At 41.6% G+C, this 26,743-nt stretch overlaps 1 protein-coding gene and 1 pseudogene across 1 annotated transcript; both read left to right on the top strand.

The window, feature by feature from the left end:
- Positions 1 to 5,506: 5,506 nt before the first annotated feature.
- LOC121192515 lies at positions 5,507 to 5,625 on the top strand (annotated as a pseudogene).
- A 5,552-nt stretch (positions 5,626 to 11,177) lies between these two features.
- Positions 11,178 to 26,357, top strand: LOC121191816 (NACHT, LRR and PYD domains-containing protein 14-like; the record flags this gene model as incomplete). Its single annotated transcript, XM_041053253.1, has 9 exons — positions 11,178 to 11,194; positions 12,487 to 12,639; positions 13,446 to 13,568; positions 14,718 to 16,571; positions 18,985 to 19,161; positions 20,432 to 20,608; positions 23,001 to 23,174; positions 24,591 to 24,764; positions 26,207 to 26,357. Coding segments are annotated over exons 2-9 (2,964 nt in total), but the record flags the coding sequence as incomplete, so codon positions are not given.
- Positions 26,358 to 26,743: the final 386 nt, after the last annotated feature.

Below are 26,743 nucleotides of genomic sequence, written 5' to 3'. Positions count from 1 at the left end.
ACAGCTGTCTGATACATTTTAAACTCAGCTGCAGCTCACTTCTTTGCAGCAGAGGGAGGCTGTCCTTTGAAATCAATGAGGTCACTCCTTGACATGTCACTCTTCATGGACACACAGCTGGGCTCAGGTCCAGGGAAGTCTGGTCTCTGATGGATCCTGGTGAACACAGAGATTAAGACCATCAGGGACATGGGGACAGGGACAACATACCTATTATTCATACAGTGTTCTCATAGTAAAGAAGAAAGCATGTAGTCAGTTGCAGCTCACTTCTTTGCAGCAGAGGGAGGCTGTCCTTTAAAAGTAATGAGACAACGCATTGACCTGTCACTCTTCATGGACACACAGCTGGGCTCAGGTCCATGTTCAGGTCCAGGTCCAGCAGAGTCTGGTGTGTGCTGCTGCTCTGGCCTTCAACACAACACACACAGAGCTTTGAGTGTGAATAATGATGGTGCAGTGATGTGAGTGCTGACCTCTGACATGGAGAAGAGTCATGGACAGTTAGAGATCCTCATCTCACCTCTGAGCTTTGGTCTGGATCTCATGGTCCCCACACAGACTGCTTTTAGGGGGAGGGGCTCCCTCCTCTCTGTCCTCACACTGATTCATGATGCTGAATTCACATCCACATCAGCTCACACACACTTTCTACCTTCATCTGGAGAGAAAACATAAATCATTCATCTGCACATCAACTGAAATCATCCTCTCCATCATTTGTTCTGTAGAAATATCAGCTGCTCCTCCTGCTCTGAGAAGGAGGCCCATGAGTCCATGTCTGTTATAGACCATATCCTGTTATTTCACAATAGTTCAATATTGTCTGAAAAGTTCATCAGGACTTTAACATTTCCACTGATCTGCCTTCTAGACCCGTCACAATTTTTTTCCTCACACACACACACACACACACACACACACACACACACGAATGTCATGAACAGACAGCCATCTTTACTCGTGTAAAATTTCCAAGCTGATATTTCAGTTTGAGACGACTGTTTCAAACCTCCTTCTGATTTAAACAAACTCCATCCAACTGTAAAACACTCATAATAAACCAGTTTCTCCATCTAAAATAACCAGAAGAACAAAATCATTAAAACTGCTGACATTTACCTTCAGATGGAGAAAATCATCTGCGCCACAAAGTTTGGTCAAAGTGAAAGTAAACTGCAAGGCTTTGCCCAGAGAGGTGTGTGTGTGTGTGTGTGCGTGTGTGTGTGTGTGTGTGTGTGTGTGTGTGTGTGTGTGTGTGTGTGTGTGTGTGTGTGTGCGTGTGTGTGTGTGTGTGTGTGGTCTCTTCATTATCCAAATATGTAGTATAACTGGTTGGACTGAGTCTCAGTCAGACTGAAGTTCACATGCTGAAGTGTTATTAAGACATGAAACCTCCTCATGACTCCCAGTGTGAACACACACACACACTCTGCTGCTGTTTGATGTTTTCATTATTATTGATTATTGATCAGCTGAATCAGCTGAACTCCAATGGAACTAAATTCTCCATTTCAACAGTGACGTCTTCAACACAAACATTCAGGCTTCACATTAATGTGGATAAATATCACTTACTATTTCAACCAGTTTCATATTTGTATCTTGAATGAAAGCAGATATGTGTGCAGATAGACCATAATGGCGCTGGGGCCCCCTGTCACTGTGACTTCAGACAAGCTTCAAGATGTATGTAAAATAATCAAGGTGCTTTTCTGTCCTGGCGTTTAAAAGGATCTGGTCAACCTGCTAGGAGGAGTACATCAAAGTATAAAACATAACAATTCCTGTTGCCAGTAAAACATGAACAGGAACTAAGTAGAAGCATGAGGAAACACAGAGGAATGAAGGAAACACAGAGACTTAAATATACAAGGGAATTATGTAACAAGTGAAACACATCAGGACAGGGCAGTCAATCACAATCAAAATAATGAATACAAACAAACTACGAAACAAAGAATCCAAACAAATAGTCACGCAAGGGACATGAGCCGCAGAGTCTTTGTGAAGCAGAGGTAGGACGAGGAGGAACTAGAATCTGAGTCTTGAGGGTAGGGGTGAGAGACATTGACATGAACTGTTGTTGCTCCTTGTGTTTGGTGAAGCTGAAGACAAATTTCCACCCCAGTGAACAATAAAGGTATATATTCATATTCATGTTCAAGACGTGTCCAGTGTGCAGATCCTAATGGGATATGGGTAAACTGTTAGTTTGCTGCAGTGTGTAGAAATGTTGTCCTTAAGAGTTCTGCAAAATCTCTGACACTGTTTTCTATCTGATGATCAGAGAAATCTCACACTGTGATCTGATGAATCTGATTAGATATTACATCATTAATCTTTCACATTATCCAAGTGGATTGAATAATGATAATCATCACATTAGGGGGGAAATTGCTGAACTGGATCAAATTCTCATTAATGTCCTTGTGCACGTTTCCCTTCACAGCTGTCATCATGGTAATGAGTGGAGTGGGGTGTGTGACTGTAATCTAAGTGTTTCACACTTTCTTGCTCCCTAACACACCCAGAGTATCCGCTCTTCTTTGTCTGTTTACCCCTTTTCCCTTGATGTTTGCTTCCAAACAGAAATGCAACATGAAATTATTTTGAGTGGAGCCACTGAATCAGTCTATTTACCAGAATTACTGCCTGAAAAGCAGAAGCGAGAATGTTTGTTCTCACTGAAAGACCTGCACTTATGTATGAAAACAAACACTGCTTGATGTACTGATTCAGAGGTAAATGTGCTCCTACAGACATGTTATACAACAGCTTTGCTGAATGTGTTTCTGAGTGTTATTGGTGAATGAAGACTAATAAAATGTCTCAATCTTGAGTGAAACTCCTTGTTTGCAGTGTGTTTCATCCACAAATGTCTGCATGTATGATGAAAAGATCAAATTTCCACAGATGGTTGATGTGTGAGTGATCTCATGCTGAGCAGGATACCAGAAGGACAGCAGAACAATATTACAAAATAAATGTTAGTGATCACAGCACAGTCACACACCCCAACCCTGGGACTCTAAGAGAGACTCAGATCCCAAACAGCAGCTTGTCATTCTAAAGATTTAAAGTGGGCATGTAGATCCCTATAAATCAGAGTAATGGCCGTTCCAGGCAGCTACTTTCTGTGGTTACTTTTGGTTTAGACTCAGAGACAAGTGTTTAAAATGATTCATGTAAAAATAAAAATTAGTCATGTTTATTTGAAAAGTGAAAGGAAGTGTGTCTGGTGATGAGTGCAAAGTTAGCATAACACATAAAAGGGAATAGTCACATATAAGGCAAATATGTCGGGTTGAAATAAACTGCAATTATCCTTTAAACCTCCATCACTGTCTGTGCCAGTCTTGTATCTCACTAAATCTTGTCTCTGTTAACCTCTTTGTGAAGCCTCTCGTGACTGTGGCCAAACCCACAACACAGCCAGCATCACCCTCATCATCACAACAGAGCTGTGCTGAACACTGATCATTATTCACAACCTCACTTCATGATGCATCTGCTTCATTGATCTGATGTATTTCTCTGTGAGTCACATTGTACTATAATCTGTGCAGATGTTCCAACTAACATTCAGTATCTTCATCCACAGAAACTCCTCCACTGGCTCACAGAAGACACAGAGACAAAAAGGTGAAGCTCCCATTCACCTGGACACTGAGACACTGATTCACTTCTTCTCCTCAGAGCTGCTGAACTGCACATGGTGTTTAAATCAACTGTCAAACAGCTTTATTTAGCAGACAAATCAGAGCCATAGTGGAGCCGTCTGTAGCAGTTAGTCTGAAGAGTCCTACAGCTCAGCAGCCTGAGGAGCTCAGAGGGAAGAAAGAGAGGCAGAGGAGGAGTTCAGCTGCTTGCTGAAGATGCTTTGACTCCACTAGTAGTTTATAATGGGGTCAAAGGTCATTCTGGAGGGCAGTGACCCTTCAATATGAGACTCAAAAAACCATAGATAGTTTGTTAAATCATCAGACAGATGAAAAAAGGCTCCAGCTTTGCTGCTGTCAGGTGGTGAAATGCTTCAAGGTAACTCAGCCTTCCCACAAAATTGGTTTCACGTTGCAGAGAGATTCTTTAAACCAATGTTAAAAAAATCAACACATAATATTGACACCAGCAGCCCTTTGATAAACAGCTATTATGTCCAATGGAGCCTCCATATTCAATCTGTTCTTCACCTGAAAGAAAATAATTCTGATCATGGTATAATTCTTCATCATTCTTTCATCATCTTTTGTCACAACAACATAGGTGCAAAGTAGATGTCATTCATTTATCATTCTGCTCTCAGGTGTATAACCACAGATGGTTATTATACAAACAATCAGTTGGCCTCATTCATTGATCCTCTCTGAGGGAGCTACTGCTTTGTTTTTCCTCCACACACCCTCCACAGTGTGTTCCTCTCAAATCAGGAAATGTAAACTGTGTAACTGAGAAGCAGCTGTGAGCGAGGTTACCAGTCCACTGTACATGATGACAATAAAAAAGAAAAAACACTACTGAATGAACTTATTTCTTCAATATGACAGATGATGCTTGAAAAATATACAGTTGTAGGAAGCAAAGGAAACAAGAGAAGAAGCTTTTACAAAAACGAGGTTCATGCTGCATTTTCACTTTGCATTCATCAAACACACATTCACAGATGACTACATGAATACATGACTTTATGTGTGTACAGGTCTTTGACAGAGGCACAGGTACTGACAGGTCTGAGATGCTAAGAGAGAGAGAGGTTAGGGCGAGGGAATGCATTATGCCAGAGAGTGTCCTCACAAAGATATAAGTACCAGTATGTGTGTGTGAGTGTGTGTGTGTTTGTCCTTTGATGCCTTTGATGTATCAACATTCTACAGTCTGATGTCACAGGCTGCAGTAAGTGGACACACAGCCAGAGACAAGTTCAGAAGTCAAACAGGAGCAGAAACAGTTGGACTGGACAGGACTTGCTCATGATTTAGGAAGAAAGAAGCACTCAGATATTTCTGCACAATTATTGACAAGGAAGGGAGGAGCTACTGCTGTTACAAGGACAAGAGGAAACTACAGGAAAGTCCAGATCAGCTCCAAGGTTTTCAGTAAGTCAGTACATGTTAGTAGTTCATGTTAGTGTTTAGTTCATTTAGTGAAATGTTTTGTTCAGATGATTTGTTTGTTAACTTGATGTGATATTTAAGCACACAAGAACATGATGTTCAGCCCAAAAGTGTTTGGGCACACACACAAAAAGTAGCTGCTTTAAATATTTCCATCTTACATCTTACTCAATGTTGGACAGGAATGGACCTATAAGTAATCAGATGCAGTAAAATCCTTTATCAGATGATGGATAGTCAGAGAATTCTCGTCAGGTGGATAAGGTGATTTTTGATTGCTTCTTGTGCTTGGATTTGTAGAGAAATCCAGATGATTATTGTCCCTATTAAACATTGGATTTGTTAGTGACGTTTTAACATGTATAAAGAGACTTGTTATATGGATTGGTGTTGCTTACGGCCATACCACCCTGGGCACGCCCGATCTCGCCTGATCTCGGAAGATAAGTAGAGTAGGGCCTGGTTATAAATTGGATGGGACACCACCTGGGAATACTAGGTGCTATAAGCCTTTTATCTCCATTTCTGATTCAGAATAAACAAAAAACATCATCCCTAAACTAGTGTGGTTCATCAGACAGATGGGGGGTGGAGTTGCTAAGTGGCGGCAATTGATAAGCTGGCTGACAAACGGGACACCGCGACAAGTGACGGTTGTACTGATGTGGATTTTTCAGGCCAGACAACAGACCCAGTCAACTGCCAGTTGAAGCTGGGTCCTGGTCCGGCTGAGTCCCCACACCTTAATCTTATCTCTCTTAAGTTTTTATCTTCTCGAAAAATTCTGAGTGTTCAAATCTTCTTTAGAGAAAAATGCACAGAGTCAATCAGGTGCCGGAGATCAGAGAGACTGAGTCCAGAAAGCTTTATTCTACAAACACATAGTCTACAAGCATGAGAAGTCCTGCAGGAGCATCTGAAAATCTCAAAAGATACATCATATTATACACATATTATCTCAAGGACCCATCTCAAGGACACTACTGGGCGTGAATTGGCATGTCTTTTTTCATTTTCCCTTTGTCTGGTTGGTGCATTTTTGCCAGCCTCAAATTCTACGTCAAATTTGTCTTTTTTTCCTAGAATTTGGCTTCGACTCTCGTGGTGTCATTGCTTATCTGGTGTATCATTTTTAACACGCTTCACATGCATTTTATTTTTAATGGGATCTGAATTTCTGTTGTTTGCTTTTTTAAAAACTTTTGAGACTACCTCAAAATTAGCAACAGGTATGGTAGGAGTGAGTATGACATGAGTACAGCACATTCACAGGAGCATACACAGATGAGTAAAATAATGGGGAGTCAAAAGGGGAGCAACAGGAGCATGGTCATCTGTATATGGGGAACAGTAGTGAAACAATGTACGGGACAGAGGGACTTACACCTTTGAGGTTTAGTGTGGTGTCAAGGACAACCACAGGTGCAAGATGGGCTGTGCTCTGATGGAGAGCTTCGTGAGAGACAGAGTAAGGGAGCGTGCATGCGTGTGTGTGTGTGTGTGTGTGTGTGTGTGTGTGTGTGGGAGAGCAGCATGGGGAACGGTGCAGGAGTGTGCATGTGGCAGAGTAAAGGTGTGTGTGTGTGTAGGAGATAGTGGAGCTGTGTCAGTGTGTGAGGGATAGAGTTGGGAGTGGGTGAGTGAGATGCAGAAGCAAACAAAGCAAAGTCTAGGGTAAGCAGAACACAAAAACAGAACACAATAGGATTTGCACACTTAGGAAAAATATACAAACATACTGCACAAAATCTGTGGCCAAACTGTTCCACAAAGGGCCAGTGTGGCTGCAGGTTTTTGTTCCAACCAAGCAGCAGCACAGCAGACTTGACTCATTTAATCAACTGATCTCAGTCTTCAGACAGTTGATTGGTCAAACTGCGTGCTCTTCATTGGTTGGAACAAAAACCTGCAGCCACACCGTCCCTTTGTGGAACAGTTTGCCCACCCCTGTGTTATCCTGATAATTCTCTGTCTGACCCTTGACAGACAGTTTTCTTTATGTGGAAGTGTTACAGGTCTCAGGCTGAGAACCCATAAACAGATAAGGTTCCTGTAGAAAACAGGAGAAAAGAACGAGACAGACGACAGGTACTTCAGTTCAATGCCGCTTCGCTCTGTTGAATTTATTTGCCAACATGCAAAATTCTCACTGTATTGTCTTTTTTTCTATCTTTATGACTTTATCCATACAAAAATTCACAATATCAAAAATAAAACAAAGTACCTAACCTGGTTACAATCCTCTTTTTCCTCTACTTTAAAGTAAATCACAGTCTTCCCTTACAATAACAAAACTACTGTTAATGTGTCCTTATTCAGCATTGCCAAGAAGCCATAATTAACCCCTACAGCTCACATTCAAGTGTTTTCTTCACAGAAATAATACACCCAAATTAAAATCACGAATAAAAAAAATTATTTTGTATACACTATAGAGAATAAGGGTACACCCTTATGTCAAAAGAATGATTTATGACCCCTGATTTATGACCCCCCCAACCCCCCACCACGTGGCGTAACCCTTTATGATGTCATTCTCAATCCCGCCCATCGACCCCCCCCACACCCCTGTATGACATCACTTCCTAGACCCTCCCACTGTATCCCCCACCCCTTTTCTGACATCACTTCCTTCATCCTACCCCCTTCATTGTTTTTCATGCCCTTCAAGACAACATGAAATAAATATAAATAAATTGAGGGTGTTTGATGTGAACATTTGGGTGTGCTTGATGTGAACATTGGTTGTAGCTCCTTTCTCCTTGTGCTGTGGTCACATGGAAAGGAGTGCTAAGTGACAGAGTTTCAGATCAAAGGGTCAGTATGCAATGTTGTAGACTCTAAGGCGTCTCGTGACGAGGCAATTGTTGATTCGAGCTTCTCACAAAGATGAGAAATAATGTCTCCTTCCTCTGTTTGCTACAACTCGCCCCCCCCCCCCAATTTGCTTCCGACGCTCCTATCCCTGGGAAAACCCCTCCCCGCATAATCACACCTCTCCAGCAATTTTCTGCAGGAAATATAAATATATAAATAGAAGCGTTTATACAAGTTCTGAAAATACAAAGTTGCAAAATAAAATAAAATTGAGGAGCGACAAAAGTCCTTTTCCCGTTCTTCCATGGTCCTTACTCTCTGCAGAATGTCTGAAGGTCCGGATCTGCAGAAAGTATCACGCTTAACACGGCGGAGTCTCAGACGCTTTTAGACAGACGGACAGCCGGCACAAAATCCTCGTCCCCGCTGTCTCGTCCGCACACTCCGGCAGACGTATCCGATCCCAAATCACCGCTCAGCCCGCTCTACTAAATCTGACGTTTAAATGAATAGCTGTTCTGAGGAGACTTACCGGTAGACAAGTTTTCACGCAGAGGAGAGTGTATTTCAGCGCAAGCTGTAACCTCTAAGAAAAAAACAAAATGTTTTATTTGCTTTTTTGTATTTTTTAAAAGCCGTAGGATCGAGCTGATAAATTCGTATTCCTACCACGAGTCATCTTGCCGGTGTAGTCCGATCCCTATGTACCGACGTTACTTTCTCACTTGCACATTTATATCTTTCTTTGATGCACCCTAAACAACAAATGCTTTGTCATGACACGCCTTAGAGTCTACAACATTGCATATTGACCCTTTGATATGAAACTCTGTGTGATTTATGTGACTTTCTGCAGATCCAGACCTTCAGACATTCTGCAGAGTAAGGACCATGGAAGAACGGGAAAAGGACTTTGCCGCTCCTCAATTTTATTTTTTTTTGCAACTTTGAAAGTTTGTATTTTGAGAACTTGTAAACGCTTTTATTTATATATTTATATTTCCTGCAGAAAATTGATGGAGAGGTGTGATGATGTGGGGAGGGGTTTCCCAGGGATAGGAGCGTTGGAAGCAAATGGGGGTGGGGGGGGGGGGGGTGGAAGCGAGTTGTAGCAAACGGAGGAAGGAGACATTATTTCTCACCTTTGTGACACGCTCGAATCAACAAATGCCTCGTCACGAGATGCCTTAGAGTCTAGGGGTTAAGAAGTGACGTCATAAAGGGGCGGACTTACGACACGTGGTGGGGGGTTGGGGGGGTCATAAATGACCCTTTTGACATAAGGGTGTACCCTTATTCTCTCTCACTATAAAAAAAATAGAAACAAAATTACAGAAAATATGACCATACATCTTGTGTGCGTCACATTCAGAAACATTTGAACTAAAATAATGGAGACTACAGTAAGGTGCCAAGTCTCAGCTTTAATTTGAGTTGTCACAATAGAAAGAACTGTGGAGGAGATAAAGCCCTTTTTAACACATAGTGCCCACATTGAAAAGGTTGAAAAGTAATTGGACTCTGGGCTTTTAAATGTTTCTTGGGCAGCTGTGTGTCGTTTCAGCACTAAAGCAGATGCACAAAAGAGATCACACACGGCTCAGAGGTGACTGAAAGTTGAGAGGTGCCACTGAGGTTGATGTATCTGTCAATATGAGGATACCATGCAAGTGAATAATATAATGTGGATTGAAAAAAGAAAAAAACATCTATCTGAAATGTCAAAGGTAGTTGGTTTGCAGAAATCAGCAGTTGGCTGGTGTGTGTGTCTTGTCTGTGTTTGGACAGTTGGACAGAGTGTGGAGACGTCAAACCTTCCCTCCAACTCACCTGTGCACCTGCTGTGGATCAGACCATCACTCCACCTTCTCTCTGTGAATACTTACGTTGACCAACTGTACTGAGAAAATGTTTAGCTTGCTTGTTTAAATAGAGACCTGCGTTGTTGTTTGTGAGCCTGACCTGCATCTGTTTTCTCCCTGTACCCTCAGGATCACCAGCCTCCTTACCTCAGTTCACTCATGTTTCCTGGAACACCTGTCCTCCCCAGACTCTCAGACCTCCATGCTCTGTCCTGCAACCCCCTCCAACCTGTGAACCCACCTGGACCTGTCTCCCACACTCACCTGGATCCTGTTCAGCCTGTTTACTCACCTGCCTCTGACTATCTAGCAGATTTCCTGTGGAATAGACACTTGAACTATTGCCTGTCTCTGAGTTCCGATTTCAACATACAACATCTTATCAATACCAATGCTGCCATCATCGAAGACCTGCCGACTGTGTGGCTGAGTCATGTTTCAACAGCACAGCTACACGTGACTTCACAGTCTGATATCCATGAACAGAAACAGGATTACACAATACATACATGTAATCAATTATCCTGGTGTGACTTATCACTTCCTGTTTAGCAGTAGCAGTATTCAAACAGATGTACAGCGAGCCAGAGTTTACACAGGATAAGTGTGTCTGTTAACTCCCTCTGGAGTTTATCAGTTAACCCAGAGGAATGTCCATAGTCTGAAACAAGTCTGTTCTGAGTCTCGTATGAGGATAAGAACAGAGCGATGTGTGGGATAAAACTATAGGAACAGCTGTTGTTTCACTTTGAATTTCTTGAGCTGTGTTTGTGAGTTTTAGTGTTGGTCGTGTTGTTGTACCTGATGGATTTTGGATGTATTAAGCAGGAGGCTGTTGTGGTGGCACTAATGCTCCCACTGACAGTTCTGCTTGTTACTTGATGAGACCTATTATGGTGTCATCAGTGAACTGAAGGATGGTAACTGAACTGTAATGGGATGTGAAAGTGTTTGTGTAAAGAGAAAAGAGTCAGGGTAACAGGACACAGCCCTGGGGGAATCTTGTGCTGAGGGTCAGAGGCTGAAAGGTTGTTCACCTTAATCCACTGTCACCTGTTCCACAGACAGATCCAGATCCACTGGATCAGCTGGGATCTTCTCTCTCATTATCTTCTATAATAATGATAACAAACGTCATTTATATAGTTTATTTTATAGTAAGTCTGTAAAAACATAAATTACAACAAAGTGAAACAAGTTCTAAACCTGTAAACAACACACGCACGCATGCGCACACACACACACACACACACACACACACACACACACACACACAGGTAGATTGTGTGACTTCCTGTAAATGGAGAGGGGAGGAGCAGGTAAAACTGAAAGTATCCAGTCAGTTCAGATTCCATTTGAACTAAACAGAGCAGGAGGAGGAAAACTGAAGGCTGAGGCAGGGTGAGTGTTAATACATCATTATTATTATTTTACTGTCAAAGTCTCTGTCAGTTTTGTCCCTTTGGACTGTAGAGGGAAGAAGAGTCAGGATGAAAAGGAGGAAAGAATATTGAGTGTGGTTCTTCATGTTCTCCTAGTCAGAATGAACAGTCACTATAGAAAGAACTGTGAAGGAGATAAAGCCCTTTTTAACACATAGTGCCCACATTGAAAAGGTTGAAAAGTAATTGGACTCTGGGCTTTTAAATGTTTCTTGGGTGGCTGTGTGTCGTTTCAACATTCAAGTAGACGCACAAAAGAGACCCCTGTTCTCTCAGTCTTGCATGTGACTCTTGATCAGACTTGTTTGTCCTGATTCTTTGTGTGTCTGAGCTCACAGTCTGTTTTACTGGTTTCCTTCTCAGACTGACTGAAGTGCAGAAGATGAGTGTTTGTGTGGAGGAAAAGGAGGACAGAGCAGCGTGTCCAGGATCCAGCTGTCTGTCTATGAAGAGTGACTCGTCCATAGACTTAAATCCTCCAAAGTTTAGTAATGAACCTGGAACCTCAGACACAAAGTAAGAGAACTGCTACAAACCTGTGAACCTCCAAACTGTGGGCTGTAACAGTGTTTAGTGTGTTGAGGTCTTCCAGTTGTCGTCACTACTTGTAACTGTTGTGCGACACTACTGTACAGAAAAGCAAAATAATAGAAAAAATCAAGTGAAGTGTGAAAAACCATAAGAAAATGTTGAGAGAAAAGGAGTTGAAGCAAGTAAAACCAAAAATCTATGCAGGATATTAAAAGGGGGAAAAAAAGATAAAATAGTAAAAGAGAGGTGATGTATCAAAGTGAGTACAACCAGAAATTCCAAAAGTGAAAATGAAAGGATAAACCAAATGGTTAAATCATCACCATACATTTCTATAATATGCAAATCTGTGTCTCCTGCTACTGAACTGTGAGTATATGAAAAGTTACACATTTGTTCAGACACATTCAATTTGAACTAAAATAATTGAGACTACATTAAAGTGCCAAGTCTCAGCTTTAATTTGAGTCGTCACTATAGAAAGAACTGTGAAGGAGATAAAGCCCTTTTTAACACATAGTGCCCACATTGGTTAAAAAGCAATTGGACTCTGGGCTTTAAAATGTTTCTTGGGCGGCTGTGTGTCGTTTCAACATTCAAGTAGACGCACAAAAGAGATCCCTGTTCTCTCAGTCTTCCATGTGACTCTTGATCAGACTTGTTTGTCCTGATTCTTTGTGTGTGTGAGCTCACAGTCTGTTTTACTGGTTTCCTTCTCAGACTGACTGAAGTCCAGAAGATGAGTGTTTATGTGGAGGAAGAGGAGGACAGAGCAGAGTGTCCAGGATTCAGCTGTCTGTCTATGAAGAGTGACTGGTCTAAAGACTTAAATCCTCCAAAGTTCAGTAATGAATCTGGACCCTCAGACACAAAGTGAGAGAACTGCTACAAACCTGTGAACCTCCAAACTGTTGGCTGTAACAGTGTTTAATGCTGCACCCTCACCTGGCTTTTTAAAGGCAGGCATATCTATCCCCACTCATTCCTGGGTGGAGTTACAAACCTAAACCAGGCCTCTAGGCCTAACTCAACCCTGACAAGAAGAAACTAGATCAATACAGGATAAGTCAAAACCAAAACTCAAGAGACCAGAACCAAAGTGAAATTATTTTAAAAATAAAACAGTAAAGTACTACCAACACTTAAGAAACTGAACAAAAGTCATCAAGAGTACAAGGCCTATAAAGAGTTTAACCAAAAGTCCAAAAGAGTTCAAAAACAGCTGTCAAGACGTCCAGAACAGTCCTCTTAGGGGCTGATTGTCACAGTAACAGCTGCTGTAGAGTCGGCAGAAAGTTCTGTCAGGTTCTGTTGACACATCATATAGCACCAAATGTGGATCAATCTGCTGATCAAAATAGTCCCCAAGAAATCTGACACTTCTAATTTCTGGTTTGTCTGATAAAAAATACAGACAACAGGTGGCTTAGGAAATTTTTTAAAGAAAACTTTTTAAAGTATAAAGATTTTCATCTTCAGTATGAACATTTAATAATTAACTGACAGATATGTGTTGTTTATGGATGCTGGTGTGTTGCCTCCATCCTTCAGTATAGTGTTCAGTGCTACATGGTGATGTTGCTGCAGGACGTCAGCTGAGAGTTCCCAGAATGACTTTGTCCTCAGACAATTTATCAGTGATTGATGTGATATGAATAAAAATGTGTTTGTGTTTTCAGAGGTCAGGACCACAGACTGAGAGCAGAGTCTGCAGGATCCAGCTGTCTGTCTGTGAAGGGGGACTGGCCCACAGACTTAAATCGTCTAGACATCAGTAATGAACCTGGACCCTCAGACACAAAGTAAGAAACTGTTTCTAGTGTAAACTGACCTGAGGATGATTCAGTTCTCAGACATATTTGAAGGAAACAGGGGGACACCAGGGGCCAGATCCATAAAACTCTGTGTCCACACAAAGACAGAAATATGCACACACACTCTTTTCACCAGATGTATAAAGCAGAGCTTTCTCATGTTACTGTTTTATCAGTCTCAGTCATTGTGAGAGTTGGTGTATGAACACGAGCCTGAGCCACTTCCAGAGTCTGTAGACCTGTCAATGAAAAGAAGGACAAAGAAGAAACACAGTGTCTCCACGTTGGAGGTTCCACTTTAATGATTTACACATCTGAGCCTTTAACAGCTTCTAGACATTGTGAACTAAATCTGGATATTTGTTCACAACAATAAACAGAACATTTAGTCTCAGCACAGGTCGTGCTGCTAAAATCATTTGTTGTCAGGTTTCTGGGATTTAATGACTGTTGGAAAGGAGCAGAATGTCCTCACACTGGACTGTAGCTCCCAAAAAAGTTTGATTAGACTGAAAAAGGAAAAACTTGAATTAAATGGCCAACATGACAACGAGCTAATAGGACTCAATACATCATCAAGATAAAATACATTATCAGAGCCTGAAAGAATCCCAACAATCTCACAGTAATCCACCCAAAACATTCAAGAGTATCTCAGTAAGTTCAAATATTTGTTGGAAAATGTATAAGATATAAAATCTGAGAGAAAGATCCAGAACAAGAGCTGGACTGCAGACAGTCAGTCAGAGCAGCACTGTACAAAGTAAGACTGTACATCTGTCTGCTCATGGGAAGGAGTTTTTCCTTGCCACTGTCGCCTTAAGTGCTTGCTCTGGGGTCAGGCTCTGGGTCTCTGTAAAGTGCTTTGAGACAATTTTGATTGTGGAAGGCGCTATATAAATAAAATTGAATTGAACTGAATTGAATCATGTCATCATCTCTGAAAACAGGACCTGTGCTTTGATACAGAGTCATTTGTTCTATCATACAGCTTTGACATTTAAGATGATTAGAAATACCACAAAATGAAAAAGCTTTTCTTTGCTTGTCTTTAGTTTTTATGCAGCTGATGAAAGAAATGAGCAGATTCTCAGATTCTCTTTCTTTACTCTGACATTATTTCTTCTGTGTCAGCAGATTTTCAGCAGATAGTGGTCTGCAGGAGGTTTTAGATGAACATAAGATCAGTCTGAGGAGGAGATGTGAACGTGTGACTGAAGGAACTGATGGAGCAGGAAGTGAAACCCTCCTCAACAGGATCTACACTGAGCTCTACATCACAGAGGGACAGAGCGAAGAGGTTAATTCCCAACATGAGGTGAGGCAGCTGGAGACAGCTTCCAAGATGAAGACCCTCCATGACGCTCCAATCAAGTGTCACAATATCTTTAAAGCCTTACCTGACCAACAGAGACACATCAGAGTCGTTCTGACGAACGGCGTCGCTGGCGTTGGAAAAACCTTCTCAGTGCAGAAGTTCACTCTGGACTGGGCAGAGGGCTCTGAAAACCAAGACGTCAGTCTGCTGGTTCTGCTTTCATTCAGGGAGCTGAACCTGATCAAAGATGAGCAGTACAGTCTTCTCATGCTGCTCCACGTTTTCCATCCAACATTAAAGAAGGTCACAGCAGAGAAGCTCGCTGTCTGTAAAGTGTTGTTCATCTTTGACGGCCTGGATGAAAGCAGACTTTCACTGGATTTCAGCAACAGGGAGGTCGTATCTGATGTCTCACAGAAGTCATCTGTCAATGTGCTGCTGACAAACCTCATCCAAGGGAATCTGCTTCCCTCTGCTCTGGTTTGGATAACTTCCCGACCTGCAGCAGCCAATCAGATCCCTCCTGAATGTGTTGACAGGGTAACAGAAGTACGAGGCTTCACTGACACCCAGAAGGAGGAGTACTTCAGGAGAAGATTCAGTGATGAAGAGCTGTCCAGAAGAATCATCTCACACATCAAGACATCCAGGAGCCTCCACATCATGTGTCAGATCCCAGTCTTCTGCTGGATCTCTGCTACAGTTCTGGAGCACATGTTGACCAAAGAACAGGGAGGAGAGCTGCCCAAGACCCTGACTGACCTGTACTCACACTTCCTGCTGGTTCAGACAAAGAGGAAGAAGCACAAGTATGATGAGGGACATGAGGCAAGTCCACAGGAGCTGATGAAGTCTGACAGGGAAGTTCTTCTGAAGCTGGGGAGGCTGGCGTTTGAACATCTGGAGAAAGGAAACATCATGTTCTACCAAGAAGACCTGGAGCAGTGTGGTCTTGATGTCACAGAGGCCTTGGTTTACTCAGGAGTTTGTACAGAGATTTTTAAAAGAGAGAGTGTGATCTTCCAGAAAACAGTCTACTGCTTTGTTCATCTGAGCATTCAGGAGTTTCTGGCTGCAGTCTACATGTTCCACTGTCACACCGAGAGGAAGACAAGAGAGCTGAGGACTTTCCTGGGACAAGACGACAAACACTTTTTAATCCTGAGACACCAGTTGAGACATGTGGACAAAAAGTATAGCAGCCACTCATCACTCGATGTCCTCCTGGGTGGTGCCATGGAGAAATCCCTCCAAAGTAAAAATGGCCACCTGGACCTGTTTGTTCGCTTCCTTCATGGCCTGTCTCTGGAGTCCAACCAGAGACTCTTAGGAGGCCTTCTGGGTCAGACAGAGAACAGACCACAAATCATCCAGAGAGCCATCAACAACCTGAAGAAGATGAACAGAGATGATATCTCTCCTGACAGAAGCATCAACATCTTCCACTGTCTGATGGAGATGAACGACCGCTCAGAACATCAGGAGATCCAAGAGTTCCTGAAGTCAGAGAACAGATCAGAGAGGGAACTCTCTGAGATCCACTGTTCAGCTCTGGCCTACGTTCTGCAGATGTCAGAGGAGGTTCTGGATGAGTTGGACCTAAACAAGTACAACACATCAGTGGAGGGACGACGGAGACTGATCCCAGCTGTGGGGAACTGCAGAAAGGCTGTGTAAGTCCAGACAGGATCTTTATCATTATCAGTCAGTGTAGATTAGTAGTTTAGTTTTTTTCAAATATACACAGTATGAAATTATTCTCATTATTCTTAAATAATTTTATAATCTTTAGGTCAGCTGTGTGTTTTTCTGGAGCTGTTTTAAATGTTGTGTTTGTCAAACGTAGATTTTTCAGTTGGTTGTGATTATTGCTGTTAAGTTTTTCTGTTAATTTATTAGTAACTGTTACATTGTACATTCATTTGTTAATGTATTCATGTTATTTTCAGTCTTTTTGTTTTCATGTAAACCTGATAAATCAAATTCACATTTCAGGTGATTCAACTCTACTGAAAACATAATTATGAATATTATCTTCCATTTCTGCCAATAGATCCCCCTGAATCCTCCACACTGCTCCTTTAAAGTCTTTCTATATTTTGTGTTAAATCAAATCAAATCAGGTTTTATTGTCACTTTGCTGTACATACAACTGTAGTGCAGACAAAATGAGACAGTGTTTCCTGGGTTCAGGAGAGTGAAGTTAAAAAAAAAAAAAAAGTTGTAATAATAAATACTAAGTGTGCTGTCTTTAAAATATAAAAATAAAATCTAAAGTAAATAATTTAAAAGTGTTAAAAAGTATAGAAATGGAAAATATGTATTCTTCTTTAGTTCATAGAAATTGTATCAGAGTGAGTGTTCTGTACTTTTCTTGGTTTTTGGAAACAGCGACAGAGTGAGCGCTCTTTCCGTTAATATTCTAACTCGGATCTTTGCCGCTCCGCTCTGCTCCGTTACTTCAGTCAACAAGTTAAGTCAGGAATGATGTGGTTGCACACGTTTCAGCCTGGGAACACAACAGTCTGTAAGTATTGCGTGTGTGTGTAGTTTCCAAAGTGATATGTTTATTGTGTTGTGTTGTTAGCATTCTATGTTAGCAGCAACCATACAAACAAGCTAACTTGCGTAGAGTGTGTATGTGACTTAAGTAAAAGCAAGAAAAGTCACGCCTCGCATTCTTCATTGGAGTACAGACCTTATCTGACTGTCTAGTTTTGTAAGGGTACGTGTGGTGAGGGCAGTACACTAAGTAAATACAAAAGAAAAAAACAAACACTCAATCCCTGCAAACAGCCCCCTCCCCCTGACCCTCCACCTCCAAGACCCCATCCCCCACTCCCCACATATGTCCCCAAACATACTGCAAGATGCCCATTGTGAGAGATTGTCAGTAAATGTCCACAGCAGCAGACTGTCATTAAAGTGCCAGTGCTGAGCATTAAAGAGGCCAGTGCTGTCTTTGGGTTAGTAATGGTGGATATGTCTGTGATTCAGCTGTTCAGTGCTCTAACAGCTTGTGGTAGGAAGCTGTTGATGAGTCTGGACGTTCTGCCTTTTATGCTCCGAGACATAAGACAGAAGCAGGTGTTTTCTCTCCTGGTGTAGAGGAGAGTAGAATCAGGAATCAGAGGTCTGAATATATCAGAGCAGAATGGGAGAATTCAGTATTCTTCTACACATTTGTCTGAGTCAGACTGATGAAGCTTCATTCAGCTACAGCTGAACTCATGAAGTCATTTCTTACAGTGTAGTTGTGTTAGGAGGAGACCACTTCAGTCAGTGTGGACCACAGGAAGGACGACTGCCACCAAAGACTCTGTAAATCAAAGTGTGACATCTGACTTTTGGTTGAAGTCAAGAAATGTGAATTTGTCCTTTAATGTTGTTTAATTCCACAAAGTTCAGGAAGAAGAAGGTCATGTAAAACCTTCAATGATGAAGAGGATTTGAGTCCAACATGTCTGATTTGATCTTTATCTTCTAATTCCAGACTTGACTGAGCTCAGCAGCATGTTATGAATCTGTGTTGACATGAATAGTTGTATGAATGTTGTGGTGACATTTGGATGATGTGTGTAGAAGGCTGACATTATGATGATCCACAATAAGAGAAGGACAAAGTCCCTCTACTCATGTTAGTGAAAGCTCATTGATTAGGTGTGGGGTCATAGGAAGGCTAAGTTGTTGATTGTCTGACCAGTTATATTAGGTCATGCAAGGTTGACCTGCAAATGGTGTCATAAACTGTAAAAGGGTCTGGTAAAACAGTTGTAAAGTAATTGAACTCAGGGGGTCAGATTCTTGGTATGCAAAGGGGGGGTTACTTACGATTACTTACGGGCTTCTTCTGAACTGTTTCTTTAGATCTGTGACAGAAGGTACAGTGTGCGTGTCACAGGTCTCCAGATATCTGCATCTGAATTACCCATATATACTTTGTATGAATAAAGTGTATTTTAAATTGGAGAATTTGAGGTTCAATGATGCCTTCTTCTTAATCAAGTCGGGAAGGAGAGAGACAGCAGTTCCCCATATTATTGGATTAGAAATGATTTTTATGCACATGATTTATTCTTTATTCAGGTTGAGTTCCTGCAGTTTGTCAGAGATCAGCTGTGCTTCTCTGGCCTCAGCTCTGAAGTCCAACCCCTCCAATCTGAGACACCTGGACCTGAGCTACAACAACGAGCTGCAGGATTCAGGAGTGAAGCTGCTGTGTGGTTTTCTGGAGAGTCCACACTGTAGACTGGAGACTCTGAGGTCAGACTGAGAGAAAGAAAGAAATGTTTCTTCACTCTTTGCTTTATGATCTGTGATGTTTATAGTGACTGAAGTTAGGGGTGTGCAATATGACGATATTAGATCGTGAAGACGATCTTGATGTTGACGATCTGCCAGAGGACAGAGATCGTATTATCGTCTATAGGGCACATTCTATTAATTGCAGCTCTATGCTTGCGCACAGAAGCACGAAAAGTTTTTTTTTTCCTTGGGCAACTAACAGCCCACTTCACGTGAACATGACCAACCAATCATGGCGAAGTATGAGCAGTGCTGATTTTTTTTTTTTTTTTTACTAGCCTCGCTGTTTTAGTCAAGGTGTAGCGGGTAGCCATGGCCGACTACGAAAGGTAAAGCTTGGAGTTGGTCCCCAAAAAGAACTCCACTGCAGTCGTATGGACAGTGTTGGGGAGTAACATCGTTCATTTAGAGAATAAATATAAACTCGTGAAACAGAGAAGTATCGTCACGTAATCCATTGATTTCAACAATGTAACTGTATTCTGAATACTATCTATTTAAACTGTAACTGTAATGGAATACAGTTACTCAGAATTTGTATTCTGAATACTATCTATTTAAACTGTAACTGTAATGGAATACAGTTACTCTGAATTTGTACTCTGAATACGTAACGCCGTTACATGTATTCCGTTACTCCCCAACACTGCGTATGGAACTGGTTTGGGTTTTCTCCAAACGACAAAGCGCAAACACAACGAACCTCTTTAACCACCTGAAGAGGCAGCATCCGAAACAATTAGCTGAGAGCCAAGCAGCGAGGCCAACCACACATCAGCCAGTGGTAACGGCTAAAGACATTACACAGAAACAACCAACTATAACACAAGCCTTTGATAAAAGCAGCCATATGAGAGAAGCAGCAAACGGTGGAAAGAGGTGACTCTTTTATCTTTAGGGCTAAGTTTTTACATAGAGAATAGTTTGGTTCTAAATTAACTTCACTGTAAAAATGAACTGTGATAAAATCGTGATTGTGATTTTACCATTAAAAAATCGTGATGTGATATTTTTGCCATATCACCCACCCCTAACTGAAGTTAATGAGAGCTGTGTTTGACTTTTAGTATCTGACTGTTTTTAAGCTGCATCCTGTTGGTTCAGGTGTTTGGAGTTTCCATTTTCCAAACTTGTACATTCTCAACCTTCTTCAGCTCTGAACAGATGATGAAACACTCAACGCTTTCAAGCAGGAACTTTGTCTCCTAAACTCACATCTTTTATTCAGGTTGAGGGGCTGCAGTTTGTCAGAGATCAGCTGTGCTTCTCTGGCCTCAGCTCTGAAGTCCAACCCCTCCCATCTGAGACACCTGGACCTGAGTGCAAACAGGGACCTGCAGGATTCAGGAGTGAAGCATCTGTGTGGTTTTCTGCAGAGTCCAGACTATGGACTGGAGACTCTGAGGTCAGACTCCATTGTTTACTTGTGTGCTGAGATGAATATGATGTGAAAGTTGTGCTGACAGTAAAGTGCAGACATCACACTGATATTATACTGATCCACACTGAGGATCTTCATGGTAAAGTCTGTTTTCTTCTTCTGTGGTTTAGTCCACTGACTGTGGCAGAGCAATGTTGAGCTACAGATTTCAAAGCTTCATTTAACAAGAAAAAAGCTTCACTCTTTAAATCACATCCAAGTTTTTTCCACACTCACATCAACAAATATATATTCAGTATTTTCTTCTTCCAACACGACTAGAAAGTGATGAGACTAAAGTCAAAGTGACTCAGAAACAGCTCTGGACAAAATTGAGAGACCACTGCAAATTCTTCTGAAATCAATATCTCTACAGTTATGACAGCCATTCCATTCCTGTGTATGTTGAATTCCAACACAAGCACACCTCAGTCTACTTAATGAGGTACTGATTAGGTGATCACCTGAACCAAATCCTATTTAATGAGGAAAAGTATAAAAACCACTGCTGTGGTCATCACTATGCTCTTGCAATAGGACTGGATGGATGGCACAAACAGTGCTGGTAGTACCTCAAAAGTAATAGCAATCAAAAAAATAACTATTGACCATGGCAAAACAGTTGAAAAGAAAAGTTTTGTTTGAGGAAAAGAGAGAGAAAAAGAGGAAAATTCTGGCTTTACTGGCAGAGGGATACAGTGAGCGTCAGGTTGCTTCCATCCTTTAAATTTCCAAGTTGACTGTTCATAAGGACAAGGTCAAGCAGCAGACACTGGGGACAACAAAGCTACAGGCTGGCAGAGGGCGAAACGACTCTCCACTGACCAGGATGACCGTCAACTCATTCCAATGTCACTCAGCAACCGTAGGATGACATCAAGTAACCTACAAAAAGAATGGCAAATGGCAGCTGGGGTGAAGTGCACGGTGAGAACGGCTCGAAACAAGCTTCTAGGGGCAGGGCTCAAGTCGTGTAAAGCTAGAAATAAGCTCTTCATCTATGAGAAGCAAAGAAGAGCCAGGCTGAAGTTTGCAAAAGACCATAAGGATTGGACCATAGAGGACTGGAGTAAGTTCATCTTCTCTGATGAGTCCAATTTTCAGCTTTGCCCAACACCTGGTCATCTAATGGTTAGACGGAGACCTGGAGAGGCCTACAAGCCACAGTGTCTCACACCCACTGTGAAATTTGGTGGAGGATGGGTGATGTGCTTCAGCAAGGCTGTAATCAGGCAGATTTGTCTTTGCAAAGGACGCATGAATCAAGCTACGTACAAGGTTATCTTGGAAGAAAACTTGCTTCCTTCTGCTCTGACAATGTTCCCCAACTCTGAGGATTGTTTTTTCCAGCTGGACAATGCTCCATGCCACACAGCTTGGTCAATCAAGGTGTGGATGAAGGACCAGCCCAATCTCCAGACCTGAACCCAACTGAAAACCTCTGGAATGTGATCAAGAGGAGGATGGATGGTCACAAGCCATCAAATATACCTGAGCTGCTTGAATTTTTGCATCAGGAGCGGCATAAAGTCACACAACAGCAACATGAAAGACTGGTGGAGAGCATGGCAAGATGCTTGAAAGATGTGATTGAAAATCGGGATTATTCCACCAAATATTGATTTCTGAACTCTTCCTAACTTAAAACATTAGTATTGTGTTGTTTAAAAATGAATATGAACTTGTTTTCTTTGCATTATGTGAGGTTTGAGAACACTGCATCTTTTTTGTTATTTTGACCATTTGTCATTTTCTGCAAATAAATGCTCTAAATGATCATATTTTTATTTGGAATTTGGGAGAAATGTCAGTAGTTTATAAAATAAAACAAAAATGTTCTTTTTACTCAAACACATACCTATAAATAGTAACAACGGAGAAACTGATCATTTTGCAGTGGTCTCTTATTTTTTTCCAGAGCTGACTCAGCATGTTTGTTAAATGTCGTCACCGTTACATGAAGTGAAAATCTTTTCCATTTTGTCTCAATCATTTGTTGACTTTCCTCCAAACTTTAGCCTGACATGTTTGTTCTCTGTCAAAACTTTAGGATCTTTAGTAGAATCTGAAACAAATGTCAACAACATGAGTTTGTATAGATGGAGCCACTGGTGGAGCTGGAAGAGTTTAAGAGCTGAAGTCACTATGTCTTTATTGAAGCAGCAGCATGTTGTCATTAATATTAATGAGAGCTGTGTTTGACTTTTAGTATCTGACTGTTTTTAAGCTGCATCCTGTTGGTTCAGGTGTTTGGAGTTTCCATTTTCCAAACTTGTACATTCTCAACCTTCTTCAGCTCTGAACAGATGATGAAACACTCAACGCTTCCAAGCAGGAACTTTGTCTCCTAAACTCACATCTTTTATTCTTTATTCAGGTTGAGTTACTGCAGGTTGTCAGAGATCAGCTGTGCTTCTCTGGCCTCAGCTCTGAAGTCCAACCCCTCCCATCTGAGACACCTGGACCTGAGTGGAAACGACCTGCAGGATTCAGGAGTGAAGGATCTGTGTGGTTTTCTGCAGAGTCCAGACTGTGGACTGGAGACTCTGAGGTCAGACTCCATTGTTTACTTGTGTGCTGAGATGAATATGATGTGAAAGTTGTGCTTTATTCAGTATTTATTAGGTCAAATCTCCTTCAGAATTTCTAACATTCAAAGTGTGAAATGGTTGAAAGGAAGTTGTGAAAGTGCTGACTCTGATTTTCAAAGTGATTTTTAAAGCTTTGAAAATGATTTGGATTCTGACTCTTACAGTCCACATTGACAGTGTCAGCAGTTTGACTGAGTTGAGCTTGTGTTATTCACAAAGTCTCATTGAGATCAGGATGTTTGACAAGAACTGATCTGTACAACACGTGTGAGCAGGTCTGAAGGCACAAGTGTTCATAGCTGCTCCCAATGGCCTCACTCACAGGCACAGTGAAAAGCCTGCTGTCACAGAGAGGACATTTTCACACAGTGTCTCCTGAAGACATTCATAGAGCTACACTCAGCTGCTGAGCTGAACAGGGACACAAATATTTGTGGAAGCAATGAAAACAGAGCAGAGAGAGAAGTTCAAACCCTGGCTCCTTTCTCAGCTCCACACAGCCGACCAATCACTGAGCCCACTGGGTGTCAACGTCCCACTGTGTCTTTGTCACAGGGACACAAACTGTGGGATACAGACCCCCCTTAAGCTGACACCCACCAGGAAGGTGGGGCCAGGAATCCCAGAATGCAATGCTGGAACAGCAGATTCAAATGTGTGAGCAGAGAGTGTTGGATGAAGCTGAACTTGCTTTGGACCAAAGACACATGACTGGAATGTGATGAAATGTCTCATTCAACACACTGCACATGTGCTGAATGTCTGCAGCTTCTCAAACTCTCAACACAAACTTCAGTCACACTCAAAACATCAAAGGCTCAAACTATGATTTCACACAATATGAAAGATTTGATTTGAAACCTTAGTGAACACTTTGAAAACTTTCTTCCAAACTGTTAAACCTGAGTGTGAATGTGGGACTTTTTGAAGGAGATTTGAGCTCAGAGATTTGATGCTGATCCACACTGAGCATCTTGTTCAGCTTCATATTTCAAACTCATTGAATGAAGATTCAAAATCCAACACTTGCTAATTGACTCTTTACTTTGGAACAATTTCATCTTCACCTTCAGTTGACTTTTATATTTCTTCACATACAAAGCAAATATTCCACATTAAGACAGAAAGAAATGTTTCTTCACTCTTTGCTTTATGATCTGTGATGTTTATAGTGACTGAAGTTAATGAGAGCTGTGTTTGACTTTTAGTATCTGACTGTTTTTAAGCTGCATCCTGTTGGTTCAGGTGTTTGGAGTTTCCATTTTCCAAACTTGTACATTCTCAACCTTCTTCAGCTCTGAACAGATGATGAAACACTCAACGCTTTCAAGCAGGAACTTTGTCTCCTAAACTCACATCTTTTATTCTTTATTCAGGTTGAGGGGCTGCAGGTTGTCAGAGGTCAGCTGTGCTTCTCTGGCCTCAGCTCTGAAGTCCAACCCCTCCCATCTGAGACACCTGGACCTGAGTGAAAACAACCTGCAGGATTCAGGACTGAAGGATCTGTGTGGTTTTCTGCAGAGTCCAGACTGTGGACTGGAGACTCTGAGGTCAGACTCCATTGTTTACTTGTGTGCTGAGATGAATATGATGTGAAAGTTGTGCTTTATTCAGTATTTATTAGGTCAAATCTCCTTCAGAATTTCTAACATTCAAAGTGTGAAATGGTTGAAAGGAAGTTGTGAAAGTGCTGACTCTGATTTTCAAAGTGATTTTTAAAGCTTTGAAAATGATTTGGATTCTGACTCTTACAGTCCACATTGACAGTGTCAGCAGTTTGACTGAGTTGAGCTTGTGTTATTCACAAAGTCTCATTGAGATCAGGATGTTTGACAAGAACTGATCTGTACAACACGTGTGAGCAGGTCTGAAGGCACAAGTGTTCATAGCTGCTCCCAATGGCCTCACTCACAGGCACAGTGAAAAGCCTGCTGTCACAGAGAGGACACGTCACCATGGTTTAAATACGGAGAGGACATTTTCACACAGTGTCTCCTGAAGACATTCATAGAGCTACACTCAGCTGCTGAGCTGAACAGGGACACAAATATTTGTGGAAGCAATGAAAACAGAGCAGAGAGAGAAGTTCAAACCCTGGCTCCTTTCTCAGCTCCACACAGCCGACCAATCACTGAGCCCACTGGGTGTCAACGTCCCACTGTGTCTTTGTCACAGGGACACAAACTGTGGGACCCCCCCCCTAAGCTGACAGCCACCAGGAAGGTGGGGCCAGGAATCCCAGAATGCAATGCTGGAACAGCAGATTCAAATGTGTGAGCAGAGAGTGTTGGATGAAGCTGAACTTGCTTTGGACCAAAGACACATGACTGGAATGTGATGGAATGTCTCATTCAACACACTGCACATGTGCTGAATGTCTGCAGCTTCTCAAACTCTCAACACAAACTTCAGTCACACTCAAAACATCAAAGGCTCAAACTATGATTTCACACAATATGAAAGATTTCATTTGAAACCTTAGTGAACACTTTGAAAACTTTCTTCCAAACTGTTAAACCTGAGTGTGAATGTGGGACTTTTTGAAGGAGATTTGAGCTCAGAGATTTGATGCTGATCCACACTGAGCATTTTGTTCAGCTTCATATTTCAAACTCATTGAATGAAGATTGAAAATCCAACACTTGCTAATTGACTCTTTACTTTGGAACAATTTCATCTTCACCTTCAGTTGACTTTTATATTTCTTCACATACAAAGCAAATATTCCACATTAAGACAGAAAGAAATGTTTCTTCACTCTTTGCTTTATGATCTGTGATGTTTATAGTGACTGAAGTTAATGAGAGCTGTGTTTGACTTTTAGTATCTGACTGTTTTTAAGCTGCATCCTGTTGGTTCAGGTGTTTGGAGTTTCCATTTTCCAAACTTGTACATTCTCAACCTTCTTCAGCTCTGAACAGATGATGAAACACTCAACGCTTTCAAGCAGGAACTTTGTCTCCTACACTCACATCTTTTATTCTTTATTCAGGTTGATCAACTGCAGGTTGTCAGAGATCAGCTGTGCTTCTCTGGCCTCAGCTCTGAAGTCCAACCCCTCCCATCTGAGACACCTGGACCTGAGTTACAACAACCTGCAGGATTCAGGACTGAAGCATCTGTGTGGTTTTCTGCAGAGTCCAGACTATGGACTGGAGACTCTGAGGTCAGACTCCATTGTTTACTTGTGTGCTGAGATGAATATGATGTGAAAGTTGTGCTGACAGTAAAGTGCAGACATCACACTGATATTATACTGATCCACACTGAGGATCTTCATGGTAAAGTCTGTTTTCTTCTTCTGTGGTTTAGTCCACTGACTGTGGCAGAGCAATGTTGAGCTACAGATTTCAAAGCTTCATTTAACAAGAAAAAAGCTTCACTCTTTAAATCACATCCAAGTTTTTTCCACACTCACATCAACAAATATATATTCAGTATTTTCTTCTTCCAACACGTCTAGAAAGTGATGAGACTAAAGTCAAAGTGACTCAGAAACAGCTCTGGACAAAATTGAGAGACCACTGCA

The sequence above is a fragment of the Toxotes jaculatrix genome, chromosome 13 (genome assembly GCF_017976425.1).
Source record: "Toxotes jaculatrix isolate fToxJac2 chromosome 13, fToxJac2.pri, whole genome shotgun sequence".
Lineage (NCBI taxonomy): Eukaryota > Metazoa > Chordata > Actinopteri > Toxotidae > Toxotes > Toxotes jaculatrix.
The sequence above is the reverse complement of the archived record's forward strand: the minus strand, read 5'-3'. Positions and strand labels throughout refer to the sequence as shown.